This window comes from Perca fluviatilis, chromosome 20 (assembly GCF_010015445.1).
Source record: "Perca fluviatilis chromosome 20, GENO_Pfluv_1.0, whole genome shotgun sequence".
Taxonomy (NCBI): Eukaryota; Metazoa; Chordata; class Actinopteri; order Perciformes; family Percidae; genus Perca; species Perca fluviatilis.
In genome coordinates, this window is record NC_053131.1 from 24,943,637 (window position 1) to 24,957,964 (window position 14,328).

At 40.0% G+C, this 14,328-nt stretch overlaps 1 protein-coding gene across 1 annotated transcript; it reads left to right on the forward strand.

Moving 5' to 3' along the window:
- Positions 1-4,463: 4,463 nt before the first annotated feature.
- On the forward strand, positions 4,464-13,411 carry bsdc1 (BSD domain containing 1). The gene is made up of 11 exons (XM_039785715.1): positions 4,464-4,582; positions 5,186-5,240; positions 6,290-6,406; positions 6,574-6,741; positions 7,083-7,137; positions 9,234-9,349; positions 9,558-9,626; positions 10,779-10,863; positions 10,960-11,484; positions 11,666-11,769; positions 11,872-13,411. The coding sequence occupies exons 1-11, from the start codon at positions 4,572-4,574 to the stop codon at positions 11,899-11,901; spliced, it is 1,335 nt and encodes a 444-aa protein (XP_039641649.1). The 5' UTR covers positions 4,464-4,571; the 3' UTR covers positions 11,902-13,411.
- Positions 13,412-14,328: the final 917 nt, after the last annotated feature.

The window sequence follows — 14,328 nt, forward strand, 5'->3', positions numbered from 1 at the left end:
CTCTTGTTTGCTATCTTCTTTTCATGAATATTTAAATTAATATACTATTTTGTTGTGCAGTTTTTGTATGTGTGGTAGTTTTGTCAATACAAGTTGTAAAAACTAAACCAAACAATATCTGCCAGTTAATATTTATTTTTACAAGGCAGCTACTTTTCTGGAAGGGATTAGAAACATACTGAACTACACAGCAGCTGTATCGAAACAATACAGCCTTATCATCTTTAACTGAACAGAAGGGGTTTTGTTGGGGCTTTGGAAGGACAGGAGGGCAGTGTAAAAATGGATATCTAGGAAAGGGTGTCACTGGTTGCTAACCAGCTTTGGGCAGACTAACCTCTAAAGAGCTAAAGAGGGACAGAAGGACGAGACAATACGCCAGCACAGAGGCTGAATGTGGTGTTCTTGAGCCAGGGGACCATCCATCTTCACCTCAACAGGGAGTAGGAGATGAAAGGACGACACAGGCGCCAGGAAGGCGCGTCACTTTTGTTTGACGCAGGCGAGGGACATAGCCATGTCCTTAGCTCGAGGCCAACGATTTGTCTCTGTCTCATAAGAACATGGATATGGGCATACAAAGGGCAAATTTAAAGCAGAAGACACGATCAGTCTAAAAAAGTTTCAAAGCACACCGGATTGACTTCTTTAAATATGGCCATGTACATTCAACACACATTTGCAATCAAATATTGCATTTGTGTTAAAAAAACAAAAAATCAAGTGCTAGCTGATTCATAACAATGATTAATCCACTAAACCACAAACTATTATACACACTGATTGCCATGAACATGATTTAGTCAAACAACACGACAATGGCCGGCCTTCACTTAGCAACAAATCAAGCGTGTAAAATACATGCTTATCCTCCCACGGCTGACAGATGAGTTGGAGATCAGGGGAGAAATGAAGAGATGTAACTCATTCTCACCCACCTCCCTCCTACCCCACCTCCTCCTCCTGAGAGCCCTGAATAGGTTGGAACAATAGCCATGCGTGGGACACAAAGGCCGGGGGAGTCCAAGCTCTCGTGCCTGAGACACAGACCCCCTCCATTCAATCTACATTTCATCATGGTAACAAGCGCTGTCGGGCCAAAAGGCCTGACACCCTCACTCGCCACAAAGGCGGTTAGCTCTAATATATGAGGCTATTGACACTGAAAAGAGCCCCTGTCAGTACTTGGGGATTGTCAGCTGTGCGATGTCTCAGTGGGGGGAGGCAGCTGCCAGCCAAACCAAGCGACAGAGCTTCTGTCGTGGGGGCCGGTGTTGCAGCGTCACCTGGTCCCTGGTCCCTGGTCCCTGGTCCCTTGACACAGAGACCCCGGGTCCTCCCACAAGGCCCCCCCCCCCTTTTACTTGGGCACAGGTGGGAATGGGAAGCGGAACACATTGTGGAGATTAGTGGGGATCGGCCTCCCTTTGCTCTAGGTAGATAATTACAGACACTGACTTGTGCAAAGCTGGTGTTTCCTGATCAGCAGCAGATGGTGTTAACCCACGGTGTGGCATCAGCAGTCTAGAGTGTGTGTGTGTCTGTGTGTGTGTGGGTGTGTGGGTGTGATGTGTGTGGTGTGTAATGGATATGCTTCTTAAATCATACAATATGGACAGGTCCTCTGTGTGCCATTATGGTCAGCCTCTGCTGTCATCATGGTGCTCTTTAGCATACGCTAACCAGCAGTGGCAGCTCTGGTTTAAGTCATAATGTTGTGCACAATTACCTCTGAAAATTAAACACAGTGATACACAAAGGGATAATTTTAGCAAGGGGGGGAGGGAGTATTCACATCCTTTATTTAAGTTAAAGTAATAATACTACAATGTAAAAATGCAAGTAAATAGTCCCACATTCAAAATCCTACTCATGTAAAAGTACAGAAGTATTATCAGCAAAATGAACTTAAAGTAATAAAAGTCAAAGTACTTATTTTGCCAAAGGACCCTTTTCATAGTGCCATATATGATCAGCCCTGATTCATTCATTTGTGACTAGCATTTTTGTTGTAGTTGTTCTGGTTGGAGGTTTACTGTAAATCTACAACATCTCCATTTCTGTTGATAATTTAAACTTTATTATGCAGGGTAAAGGTAACAATATTTCAGCCTGTTTTTAATCAACTCTACAGACAAATATTGATATTGATATTGATATTGTCTTGAAACAAGAGAAAATAAGGCAGGCACTATGAAAACAAAGTTAAACAAGTTCACTTGCATTGAAAACAGGTTGAAATCAGTGGCAGATCATTAAACCTTTTTTATAAGAAAAAAGTACAATATCTGCCTCTAAAATATACTGTATATAGTGAAGTAGAAGTATAAAGTAGCATAAAATGGAAGGGCAAAAACCTTAAACTGTACATGTTTAAGTACAATACTTGAGTAAATGCAGTTAGTTACTTTCCACCACAGCATTTTAGTATTCCATATTAACCATAATGGATGGAAGAAATTCAATAGATTCTAACAGAGAGGAGAGTTACAGTTCATACACAACCGTACTATATTGTCTTCAAAAACCACTACACGTCAGATTAAGTAATCTAAAATCTGAGATAAAATAGTAAAAATGTAATCTATTTAATTGCTTATCAACTGAAGAAGAAGAAGCAAAAATCAAAGACAAACATTTTAACATTGATGATACTACACATTTACCCTTTTGTGCATTACATCCAAACACTGTACCATGTAGACCAGGGGTGTCAAACAAATTTTCACTAAGGGCCACACTGGAAAAAGAGAATCACACCAAGGGCCAGACATGTAGAGTTTATTGACGTGCTTTTTTTACTATATGTCACTTTTTTTTAAACATTTTGGTAGCTTTTTTCCTAATTTTTGTTGTTTTTGTTCCGACTTTTTTGTGGCTTTCTCAGACATTTGTCACATTTTTGTTGATATGAAGTCCTACAAAAGTCATCAAAAGAGTTCCTTAGCCATCATAGAATTTAGCTAATCAAGCAAAACAATGATACATTTTTTTTTTTAACAACAACTTGTTCACAGCCTAAAAATGAAAACTCTCTGCTTCTGGGGGAATTTATGAGTCTCAGAGTCGGCAAATCTGCCATATTCTGCTTTGAATGTCAGGTAAAAAATACTTTCCTGTGTTTTTGGTTTGGCGCACAACTAGGCGGGCCAAAATGTATTGTGAACCCAAATTGATATACAGGGCCGGATCTAAATCTGCAACGGGTTGGATTTGGCCCGCGGGCCTTGAGTTTGACACATGTGATGTAGACAGATGGATAAGTTAACTGCTTCAGATACTGATCAATAGAGGAGCACTTGTCCCAACTTGGCTCAGCACAACCTGCACTGACAGAGTTAATTAGGGGACTGAAAGACCCAATTAAGAGGATTGAGGGGCTGGACAGGGGAGACATATTGAGGAACATAAGCACACATTGTGCAGCGTCTGGATAAGGGGGAACTTCAATTAAGGGAGAACACGCTTCCAGAGGCTTGTTGCCTGTTCTTTTTCATTTTGTGCTAAGTAAAGCCTACATCCCCCTTTTCACCCAGAATACTAATAAGGGGAATGCACAGCTGCTGGGGGTCAACACGCATATTCAATACGGTGTGCACATACGCTCACATGCACATCCACAGATGTACTGAGATCAGGAGATTGATGAGGGCTGGGATTCAGGTTGGACTTGCTAAACACTAATTAGCCAACATAAAGGCTCAAGAAGGAGAGGTTTGGTCTGGATTAATTTGTTTGGTTTTGTATCCAGCGTATTGGTTAAATGAGGTTTAATGAAAAGAAAACAACTTGCATATGCTTAAATTGTTAGGTTCACTCATGGAAGCATTGTGCTGCAGTTTGTCCTCTTTTGTTTTGATGCACTTCTGCCAACTGTGTGATGGTAACTCTAAACTGCATTTACTTAAATGTTGATGACTTTTCAAACAGTTCTCCTTGTGCCTACACAGGGTGCAGTAATATTTTCAATCTAGTTCCTAGACAAATCTGTCTCTGTTGGGTCTGGTATAGATATGCAGAAGTAGGATACAAAACCTTCTGACCTTATAACAGCGTGAAGTCACATGTAAAGGTTGGTCAACTCTTGCTTCTAACAATACATAAACACAATAGAGCAGGGGTCTTCAACATTTTTTAAGCCAAGGACCCCTTAACTGAAAGAGAGACGGAGCAGGGACCCCTTACTACATATATTGTATAAAATGAAGTTGCATATTAAACCTGTTGAAGATCCCTGCAATAGAGAACAACTGAAAGTCCTCTCATTCTTTTAGTATGTCCATGTAGCCCACAGTGATTAACAAACTACAGTATCCTTTCCCACTCAGTCTTTAGCGTTGCCGTCCAATTTGGTCCTCTGCAGCCACCATAGTTAGCTCAAAGACTGCAAACATATGCTGGCTGTAAATTGTAAAAAATAAAAATTTAAAACCGTGATTTCTCACCGTATATGTGAATGTGATTATCTGTATATCTCAGGAGGGAAGTCACATTGCATTACGCCTGTATTTTTTTTTAGCCATGTAACCGGGTTAGAGTTCAGTAAATACTGATGATGTCATCGTCTGAAGATGGCTGAAGGGTGAGAGTGAACTCGCAAATTACTTTTTGTTTTAAAATGAACGGTCATATAGCATAGAGCACAGAAATCGTGTGCCGATTGTGTTCCTTATTGTGTTATGTGTCGTCTAAGATTTGGTATAGTTACTTTGTTTAAACGCTGTACTTTACAGCTCACGGAATCAGTTCAGGAAGTGCATTTGTTTACCATAACATAGCCTGGCTAGCGTTAGCATAGCCTGGCTAGCTGTGGTGTAGAGCAGCTTAAATCACGCAATAACGAATAGTGGACTATATATATATCCTTCATTTTGGTTAAGCATTTTATTAAGCCTTACAAGTTGCATTCATGGCTTTATTTCGAGTAATTAGCTTGCATGGCAGTGATAGCTGACGTTAGCTAACTTGTTTAGCTTGCCAGGCTGTGTATGTGTAAGTTAGCTAGCTAACGTTAGAGAGATAGCTTGAGAACGAAAACAGCTGACAGTCTGTCTTGCTGTATTGACACAGCATGTTCAGTATTTGATAAATGTACATGGGTCGTGCAGTTGTGGTGTTATGGAAACATTTTCTCTGTTGTTTTAAAACGTAGCTAGCTCTTTTCTAAATGTCTGTGTGTTTACAGAGAAGGCTGGTGGGGAGGCTGGCTTCAGCAGAGCTTCCAGGCCGTCAAAGATAAGGTAATCCACACCATGGACATTCGTACTTCTTACTGTATCATTAGTAGTTGCTCAGCCTTTACAATGTTTGTCAGATGTTGCTCTGAGGAATATTTCAATGCCAACCGCTACTCTCCCTTCAATGTTTACATTTCATAAAATGTTTCAATAGATTCATAAAACACCAGTTATATTTTACTGAACAACACACAGTATCCGCATATTTGTCATGAAAGGTCAGAGCCAAAACATATACATTATATACCCAGGCAACATTATTACTGACAGTAAATCCAGTAAAAGTCATAAACTCAAATGCAGTGGTCTGCAAAAGTCAGCAAAGGCTGTTTTTTCTCTTCCAAATGACTTGAACTCCTCATCTCCACAAAAGCTGGCCACGAAGTTGTACAGTTTAATGTCCAAAGCTGTTGTGGTTGCATGATTTTGGAACCATTACCTCTGTCAATAAAAACTGAATGCATAGCATTATTCAGGTAAAAGACACGAGTTAAACTGTCCCAGTTATCTGTTAGCATGAGCAGACAATCAATAAAGTTACAGCTGTTCAATTCTCAGAACATCTCATTTTCAAAGAAAGTTTGGCTTTGATGTTCCAGGAAGGAATTCTAGAACAAGTGTGAGGCTGATTCATTCACAGTGCTTGAAGGTTGTTGTGCTACTACAAGTGACTTAATTTTCAAAATTTACCAGACTGTTCTCTCTGTTATATTATTTGCCTTTACCCACTTTTACATTACATTATATCCACATTACTGATGATTATTTATCAAAAAATCCCATTGTGTGAATATTTTGTGAAAGCACCAATAATCAACACTACAATATCGTCGCAATGTCAATATTGAAGTATTTCTTTTTTCCATTTCGCTCAACACTAGTATGTTATGTTTTCTATATATTGTTGCTGTGAGCGTCATTGAACTCTTATTTTTTGTGTTATTGGAATGTAATGTTTTCACGTACGTACACGCTCATCTTAAACAAGAGCTTGCTAATGGAGATGATAAAGTTGAATCTGGATGTTAATTATTTGACTCTCTTCTTTGCAGTCATCTGAGGCCTTAGAATTCATAAAGCGAGACCTGACAGAGTTCTCCACTGTGGTGCAACATGACACAACCTGCTCACTTGTGGCTACAGCCACTGCTGTCAGAAACAAGCTTGCGGTAACTTGCAGCCTTTACCTCGTTCATTGTTTTTTATCGAAGTATCTCTTGACAGTGAGGTGAAATGGCTGTTGAATGTATGTTCACTAGACCCACGTCCTAAAATATGATTAAAGTATTATTTGCTAAATACCAAATCTAACCTGTCTATTTATACTGCTTCCCAGGTGGAAGGTTCCTCTGAGACCTCAGAAAAGGTAAAGAAGAGCCTTTCTAGTTTCTTAGGGGTGATAACGGACACGTTTGCACCACCCCCTGATAAAACCATCGACTGTGATGTAATCACATTGGTGGCAACACCAACAGGAACTACAGAGATCTATGACAGTTCTAAGGTGGGCAACAGTTCTACTTGTACATTTAGCTGAAAAATGGATTTTGGAGTTACCTGTTAATAAGACCAGTTGTCTGTATCACAGAAAAAGGAGTTTCTAAATGATAAAACAGCTGAACTATGAATGATCTTTGTGCAGGGGTTCTTGTGAATGAACAGTTGAATGGAAAATGTAACTTTTTGGTAGATCTCCTTGAAAATATTGAACAAAGTGTTGATTCAATCAGGACAGATTTAGTTTTCTTATGATTTGCCATAAGAGGCTACTGGACTGTGAAAGTGAGCACATGATGTGCATGTGGAAACAAAGTAACTACAGCTAAGCATTTGTTTGCCCTGCAGGCACGTCTCTACAGTTTGCAAGCTGACCCTGCTACATACTGCAATGAGCCTGATGGTAAGACACTACATGGTGAAGTAGTGCAATGCCTCCACCAGAATGTTAGATTAGTTATATTGTGTCTTAATTAAGGCATTCTTTAATTTGTTGTGTTTCTGACTGAATGTAGGTGTTCACAATGTACAGTATGCTAGTTCTTAAGATTACTTACTCTCGATACTACGTATCTGTTTTTGTTCTTCCTTTTGCTGCTGTGACACATAAATGTCCCCGGATCATACATATTATATTATCTGCCTTTTAAAGCTGCCCTCACAACTTTTGTTATTTTTGTTTTGTGTTGCCAGGATTTGAATGCTAATGAGTAATATAATTGTTACAGTCAGTGCTGAATAATTAGTTTTCTGGATTTGTGTGGTGACCCACTACAGTGCCTTGCGAAAGTATTCGGCCCCCTTGAACGTTTCGAGCTTTTGCCACATTTCAGGCCTCAAACATAAAGATATAAAACTGTAATTTTTTGTGAAGAATCAACAACAAGTGGGACACAATCATGAAGTGGAACGAAATTTATTGGATATTTCAAACCTTTTAAACAAATAAAAAACTGAAATATTGGGCGTGCAAAATTATTCAGCCCCCTTAAGTTAATCCTTTGTAGCGCCACCTTTTGCTGCGATTACAGCTGTAAGTCGCTTGGGGTATGTCTCTATCAGTTTTGCACATCGAGAGACTGACATTTTTGCCCATTCCTCCTTGCAAAACAGCTCGAGCTCAGTGAGGTTGGATGGAGAGCGTTTGTGAACAGCAGTTTTCAGTTCTTTCCACAGATTCTCGATTGGATTCAGGTCTGGACTTTGACTTGGCCATTCTAACACCTGGATATGTTTATTTGTGAACCATTCCATTGTAGATTTTGCTTTATGTTTTGGATCATTGTCTTGTTGGAAGACAAATCTCCGTCCCAATCTCAGGTCTTTTGGAGACTCCATCAGGTTTTCTTCCAGAATGGTCCTGTATTTGGCTCCATCCATCTTCCCATCAATTTTAACCATCTTCCCTGTCCCTGCTGAAGAAAAGCAGGCCCAAACCATGATGCTGCCACCACCATGTTTGACAGTGGGGATGGTGTGTTCAGGGTGATGAGCTGTGTTGCTTTTACGCCAAAAAAGTTCGATTTTGGTTTCATCTGACCAGAGCACCTTCTTCCACATGTTTGGTGTGTCTCCCAGGTGGCTTGTGGCAAACTTTAAACGACACTTTTTATGGATATCTTTAAGAAATGGCTTTCTTCTTGCCACTCTTCCATAAAGGCCAGATTTGTGCAGTATACGACTGATTGTTGTCCTATGGACAGAGTCTCCCACCTCAGCTGTAGATCTCTGCAGTTCATCCAGAGTGATCATGGGCCTCTTGGCTGCATCTCTGATCAGTCTTCTCATTGTATGAGCTGAAAGTTTAGAGGGACGGCCGGGTCTTCGTAGATTTGTAGTGGTCTGATACTCCTTCCATTTCAATATTATCGCTTGCACAGTGCTCCTTGGGATGTTTAAAGCTTGGGAAATCTTTTTGTATCCAAATCCGGCTTTAAACTTCTCCACAACAGTATCTCGGACCTGCCTGGTGTGTTCCTTGTTCTTCATGATGCTCTCTGCGCTTTACACGGACCTCTGAGACTATCACAGAGCAGGTGCATTTATACGGAGACTTGATTACACACAGCTGGATTCTATTTATCATCATTAGTCATTTAGGTCAACATTGGATCATTCAGAGATCCTCACTGAACTTCTGGAGAGAGTTTGCTGCACTGAAAGTAAAGGGGCTGAATAATTTTGCACGCCCACTTTTTCAGTTTTTTATTTGGTTAAAAAGTTTGAAATAGCCAATGAATTTCGTTCCACTTCATAATTGGGACCCACTTGTTGTTGATTCTTCACAAAAAATTACAGTTTTATATCTTTATGTTTGAGGCCTGAAATGTGGCAAAAGGTCGAAACGTTCAAGGGGGCCGAATACTTTCGCAAGGCACTGTATGTAATTCAAAATGTGATAATTGTAAAATGGATGGGATAACACATGCCTTCCTAATATTTGCTGATTATCTTTGGTATCTTTTGAGTGTATTTTAATGAGAAGTTATTTTTGTCCAGGTCCCCCAGAGCAGTTTGACAACTGGTTGTCCAGCTTCAGTTTGGAAGATAAGAAAGGAGAAATCTCAGAGCTTTTGGTCAACAGTCCCTCTATCCGAGCCCTTTACACCAAAATGGTATGTGTTGATGCTTTTATTAACACTTACTGTTACGGAGCCCAGTGTCCAGTTTTGTTTTAAACCAATACATTACATGGCATTTGACGCTTTTATCCACAGCGACCTACAATAAGTGCTTTCAAATGCAAGAAGGACAAGATGTCATCATAATTGTAAGTGCAATAAAGCGGATGAGGACAGTTTTTATTATTTTTTTTATTCACAGGTGCCAGTGGCAGTTGCACATTCAGAATTCTGGCAGAGGTATTTCTACAGAGTCTTCCAGTTGGACCAGGTAATCATGTTATTTTATGTTGTGTATCCTAAAATGTAGACTATCCTCAAGATGTTTTTCCCATAAACTCAGTTCAGTTCATTAAGTTGTCTTGGGTGCCGCCTGCTGGCGGAAATATGCATGAGGTCCTGAGTCACTGCCAGTGGGTCTGCCTACTGTTCCACACACACACAGTATCTCACAAGAGTGAGTACACCCCTCACATTTTAGTAAATATTTCATTATCTTTTAATGGGACAACACTGAAGCAATTACACTTTGCTAAAATGTAAAGTATTAAGTTTACAGCTTGTATAACAGTGTAAATGTGCTGTCCCCTCAAAATAACTCAACACACAGCCATTAATGTCTAAACCGCTGGCAACAAAAGTGAGTACACCCCTATGTTAAATTCCCATAGAGGCAGGCAGTTTTTTATTTTTAAAGGCCAGTTATTTCATGGATCCAGGATACTATGCATCCTGATAAAGTTCCCTTGGCCTTTGGAATTAAAATAGCCCCACATCATCACATACCCTTCACCATACCTAGAGATTGGCATGGTTTTATGTCAGTTAGGGTAATGGCTGGTTTGATTTGCATTGAGAGATGATTTTATGGAAAGTACCCCATGCCAATCTCTAGGTATGGGGGGAATGACATGACATGCGGCAAATGGCCGCAGGTCAGAGTTGAACCCAGGCCTGCTGCGATGAGGAGTAAACCTCTATATATGGGCACCTGCTCTACCAATTGAGCTATCTGGGTGCCCACAAAATATTTTTACAGACAGCAGAACCTTTTCAAAATATAAAATACCAGAAAAATTGTAAGGCCAGAATAAACTAATGAAATCTAGAACAACAGCCCTTTAATCAGTCCTATCTCCTCTGAAGTCTGTGGTTGTGTTGCATTAATGAAACTGTGATATTTTTTTTATATATATGTATGTATGTATGTGTGTGTATGTATGTCTATACATATATGACATGACACAAGGTGTTTACAAGGAGAACTAACGTATCTTTAGTTAACAACATAAAGGTGGCACAGAATTGTAGCCGTCTTTACATCTTATGCAAGAAAAACAAATGTAACAGATATGGATTACCCGAGGAAGGTTGCTAAAAGAAATTTAACGATACAAACTATTTCTTTTCTTTTTTATTTTAGGAGGAGGCAAGGAGAGTGGCATTGAAGCAAAGGGCAGAACAGACTACACACACAGAGACCCTGGGCTGGGAGGAGGAGGAGGAGGGTATGCTATTTTTAGTTTTACTTTCCAAATACGCAGATTCCCCCGTAAAACCTGTTACTTACACTGCCTCTCTGGTGTTCGTGCTGTTGCTGCCAGATGACTTCCTCGGCGCCACGTCATCATCTCATCTCGACTTCACACCCCCGTTAGACAACCGCTCAACCCAGCTGCCCACGACCTCTAGCGCTCCTACAGGAACGCCTCTGCTGAGCCCCGTCCTGTCTCCCGGCGAGGAGCGTGACGCTACCCTCTCAGTCAGCAGCGACAGCGTCAGCCTGCCAACGCAGGTGGAAGTGCGGCCCGAGCCCGTTGTCACGGAGCTGGCCAAGAAACTGACCGAAGCTAGCTTGGAAGATGTTGCGGACAAGTCACAAGAAGAGCAGAGGCCTGGGAAGGGTAACTACCATCTAGCATCCGCCCCTGGAAAGAGTGACTTACCTCTTGAGGGTCAAGTGGAAGCTGTAACCCAGCCAGAGGTCACTGTTGATGGGGCATCAGCGCGGGCTTCCGCCCCCACCTCTAAACCAGAAGCAGCAAAGGAGGAGGGTCCGCAGGACCTGAGAGTGTTCGAGCTTAACTCCGACAGCGGGAAATCTACGCCCTCTAACAATGGCAAGAAAGGTACGATGACTTGAGGAGGTTTTTCAGTTGACAGTGAGATTCTTACTGTTCCAGTTTGCGAGTATAAATCCTAACAGGATTAGGTTCAGTGATTTGGTTATGAGTTTTCCACTAAATAGGCTTAGAAGAAGCAGCAGAGTCGGGGTCACAGAAACTTCCAAATTTGTCTTTTCGTCTCCAGGGTCCAGCACCGATGTGAGTGAGGACTGGGAGAAAGACTTTGACCTGGACATGACAGAAGAAGAAGTCCAAATGGCTCTCTCTAAAATAGAAGCTTCTGGAGAGGTTAGCATTGTGACATTTACCAGAATGTTAAATTAAAATGTAAAACAGTTAGAATGTTTTACTAACCCCCCTTTTTCCTTTTCTTTTTTGTTTGTTTACCAGATGGACGAAGACTGGGAGAACTGGGACTGAGAGCCACTGCAACACAAACTCTGTCCCACCATTTAAAGCTAGTTCTCGGCAGACGAACCACGCTTAACGTGTTTTAACTCTTTGTCCACACTGTCACCATGTCATGAATGTCAGTAGGGGATTTTCCGGCGGGTTTGGACCATATTGGTAAACCTGTTGAAAAGAGCAACAGGACGACCACGGCAATAAGAATTACGCTGCTCCGTCAGTTTAGTGCAGATAGGCCGGTAGTGACTCAGGTCTTGGCTATTTCTTGGAATAACTTCTGGCTTTAGAGAGCATATGACACTAGTCACTACCTTTTTTCTTAAAGCTTAAGGACACGCAGTGACAAGTCAGAATGTGAAAGGTATCACCGCAGTAGGGGAGGGGCTTCCCCTTTTTCTTTATGCCATTAAATACATCACATATGTTGCGAGTGCATTGCAAGTTGGACAATGGCTCAACTGCAGGCTGCAAAATGGCCATAATGCTGCTTGTCACCTTTGGTAAATTCGCAAGTTGAATGATGATGATCGATTGATTTAATTCTACCTGTGCCCCGTTCTTTTTTTCTTATCTTTTATTATGCAAGTGAATTTTCAAAATGAAGAAAAAAAATAAATTGGCCTTCATTCATAGTGCACTTTTCATTTTGGATTCACTCCCAACTCTATAGACGATATATGGCCTTGTAAAGCACACAGTAGTGTGATAATGTTATCCAAATGTTTTAGTTGTAAGTCAGTCACCTGAAACGCAACCAGCTAATGTGTCATTATTAGTTCTTTACCCTCTCTTCGTCATATGTTATTCATTTGAATATATGAGCTTGTTGCTGGCTGTAACGGTCGCTTCTATGAGTTGTTTGTCTTCTTTGGGTAGAGGATCATATTTAGATCATATTTGACTTAACAAAGAGAATTCAAACTGGTCCTGTTGTCAGGGTGTTGGATTCTTTGGCTTGGAATTGAGGGTAGCATCCGTTGTTATGTATTTGTATAGGAAAATATTTTAAATTGGTGAAGTTTAATTTCTCTGTCGGCCCATGTTTGGAACAAAATGGCTCAGCAGGCAGTGTGCCAAGTTGACCAAGGAGCAACGGGAGCACGCTCCATGCTTTTCTGATTTCCTTTTCCATTATCTGTAATGTAACCGAGAAAGATAATCCTAGAGATTAATATTTATACTAAAATAAATGCTTAATTATTGTATGTGCTTTGGATTGCATGTCTGTTCAATAACATGCAAAACATTGTGCAGATAGTTACTATTCAGTTGTATGTTTTTTTTTTTTTTTTTTTTTTTTTGGTTAAGACATTTGCTGTTCTTCAGGTTTTTGTGTTCTGACAATGTTTTGCATGTCTCCAATTCTCGGCTGTGTATCCCCTTCAGATTCACACTTTGAACTAATCAAAGCTGTTCTCCACACATCTGTTTTCAAATCTGTCAAGTTCTTTCTTTTTTAAAGTCAAGTATTTCACTATATTTTTCAAATGATCATTGTCATTAAAGGATTCATGGCTAATGGGCTTAGTGTTGTGCATTACGATATAATCAAGGAAGGCTGTTTTCTTACTAAAGAAGAAAAACTACACAGGTCTGTTTAAACCAGATAGGCTATAAAAGCATTATTGGTGGAGTGTTAAGGATCATCAATAATCGCTTGGTCCACATCATATCTCATTTGTTTAATCCACTTGAGTCTTGTGCATTTCCTGCATAGTCAAGTGACTTGCCACTATTTACTCTTAACACCAATGGTTACTCATCAACCAAGCTGTTCATCTACTGTGTAGAAATAACAGCTATATTAAACAAAAAAAGTGGAATTTCACAATGAAAAGTAAACACTCCAAAAAAAAGAAATTACTCAAAGCTAAGTTTGGTCAAAACTTTAACTGAAGTACCACTGAAATGCTACACTTTAAAGTATTTTCCCCTGGGAGGTGCCTCTACAGAGGTGTTTTATTGCTATCTGTGCCCCCACACAGAATTATATAGCGGTCTGTGGGTGGGGAACAGTCAGTTCGATGAAAAAGAAAAATCACTAATACAAAGAATTTAATGTGAATGAACCCACAGTGTGGGGTTTGCTGACTCTTTATCATTGTCTATATACATTATATAGCATAGTCAGCTATATAGTCTACTGAATGTCATTTTTAAATTCAGGTCATTCGGGTGTTGTGTCCAATTCAGGTAATATCAATCAAATTGGTGTTGGGTTGTTTTGATAAGAAATCTTTATTTTATTATATTTGTTATTTTCTTAAATCATGTTTTTTATTGTGCACTCATGGCAATATCAATCAAACTACTGTTCGTTTATTCCTTTTTAAACTGGCTTTTTATCTGTTTTTACAAATGAGTTCTATGTATTCGGTATTCTGTGTAAGCTTTTCCAGTTTTTTATTAAAGGATAGTTTACACTAATAGAGACATTCA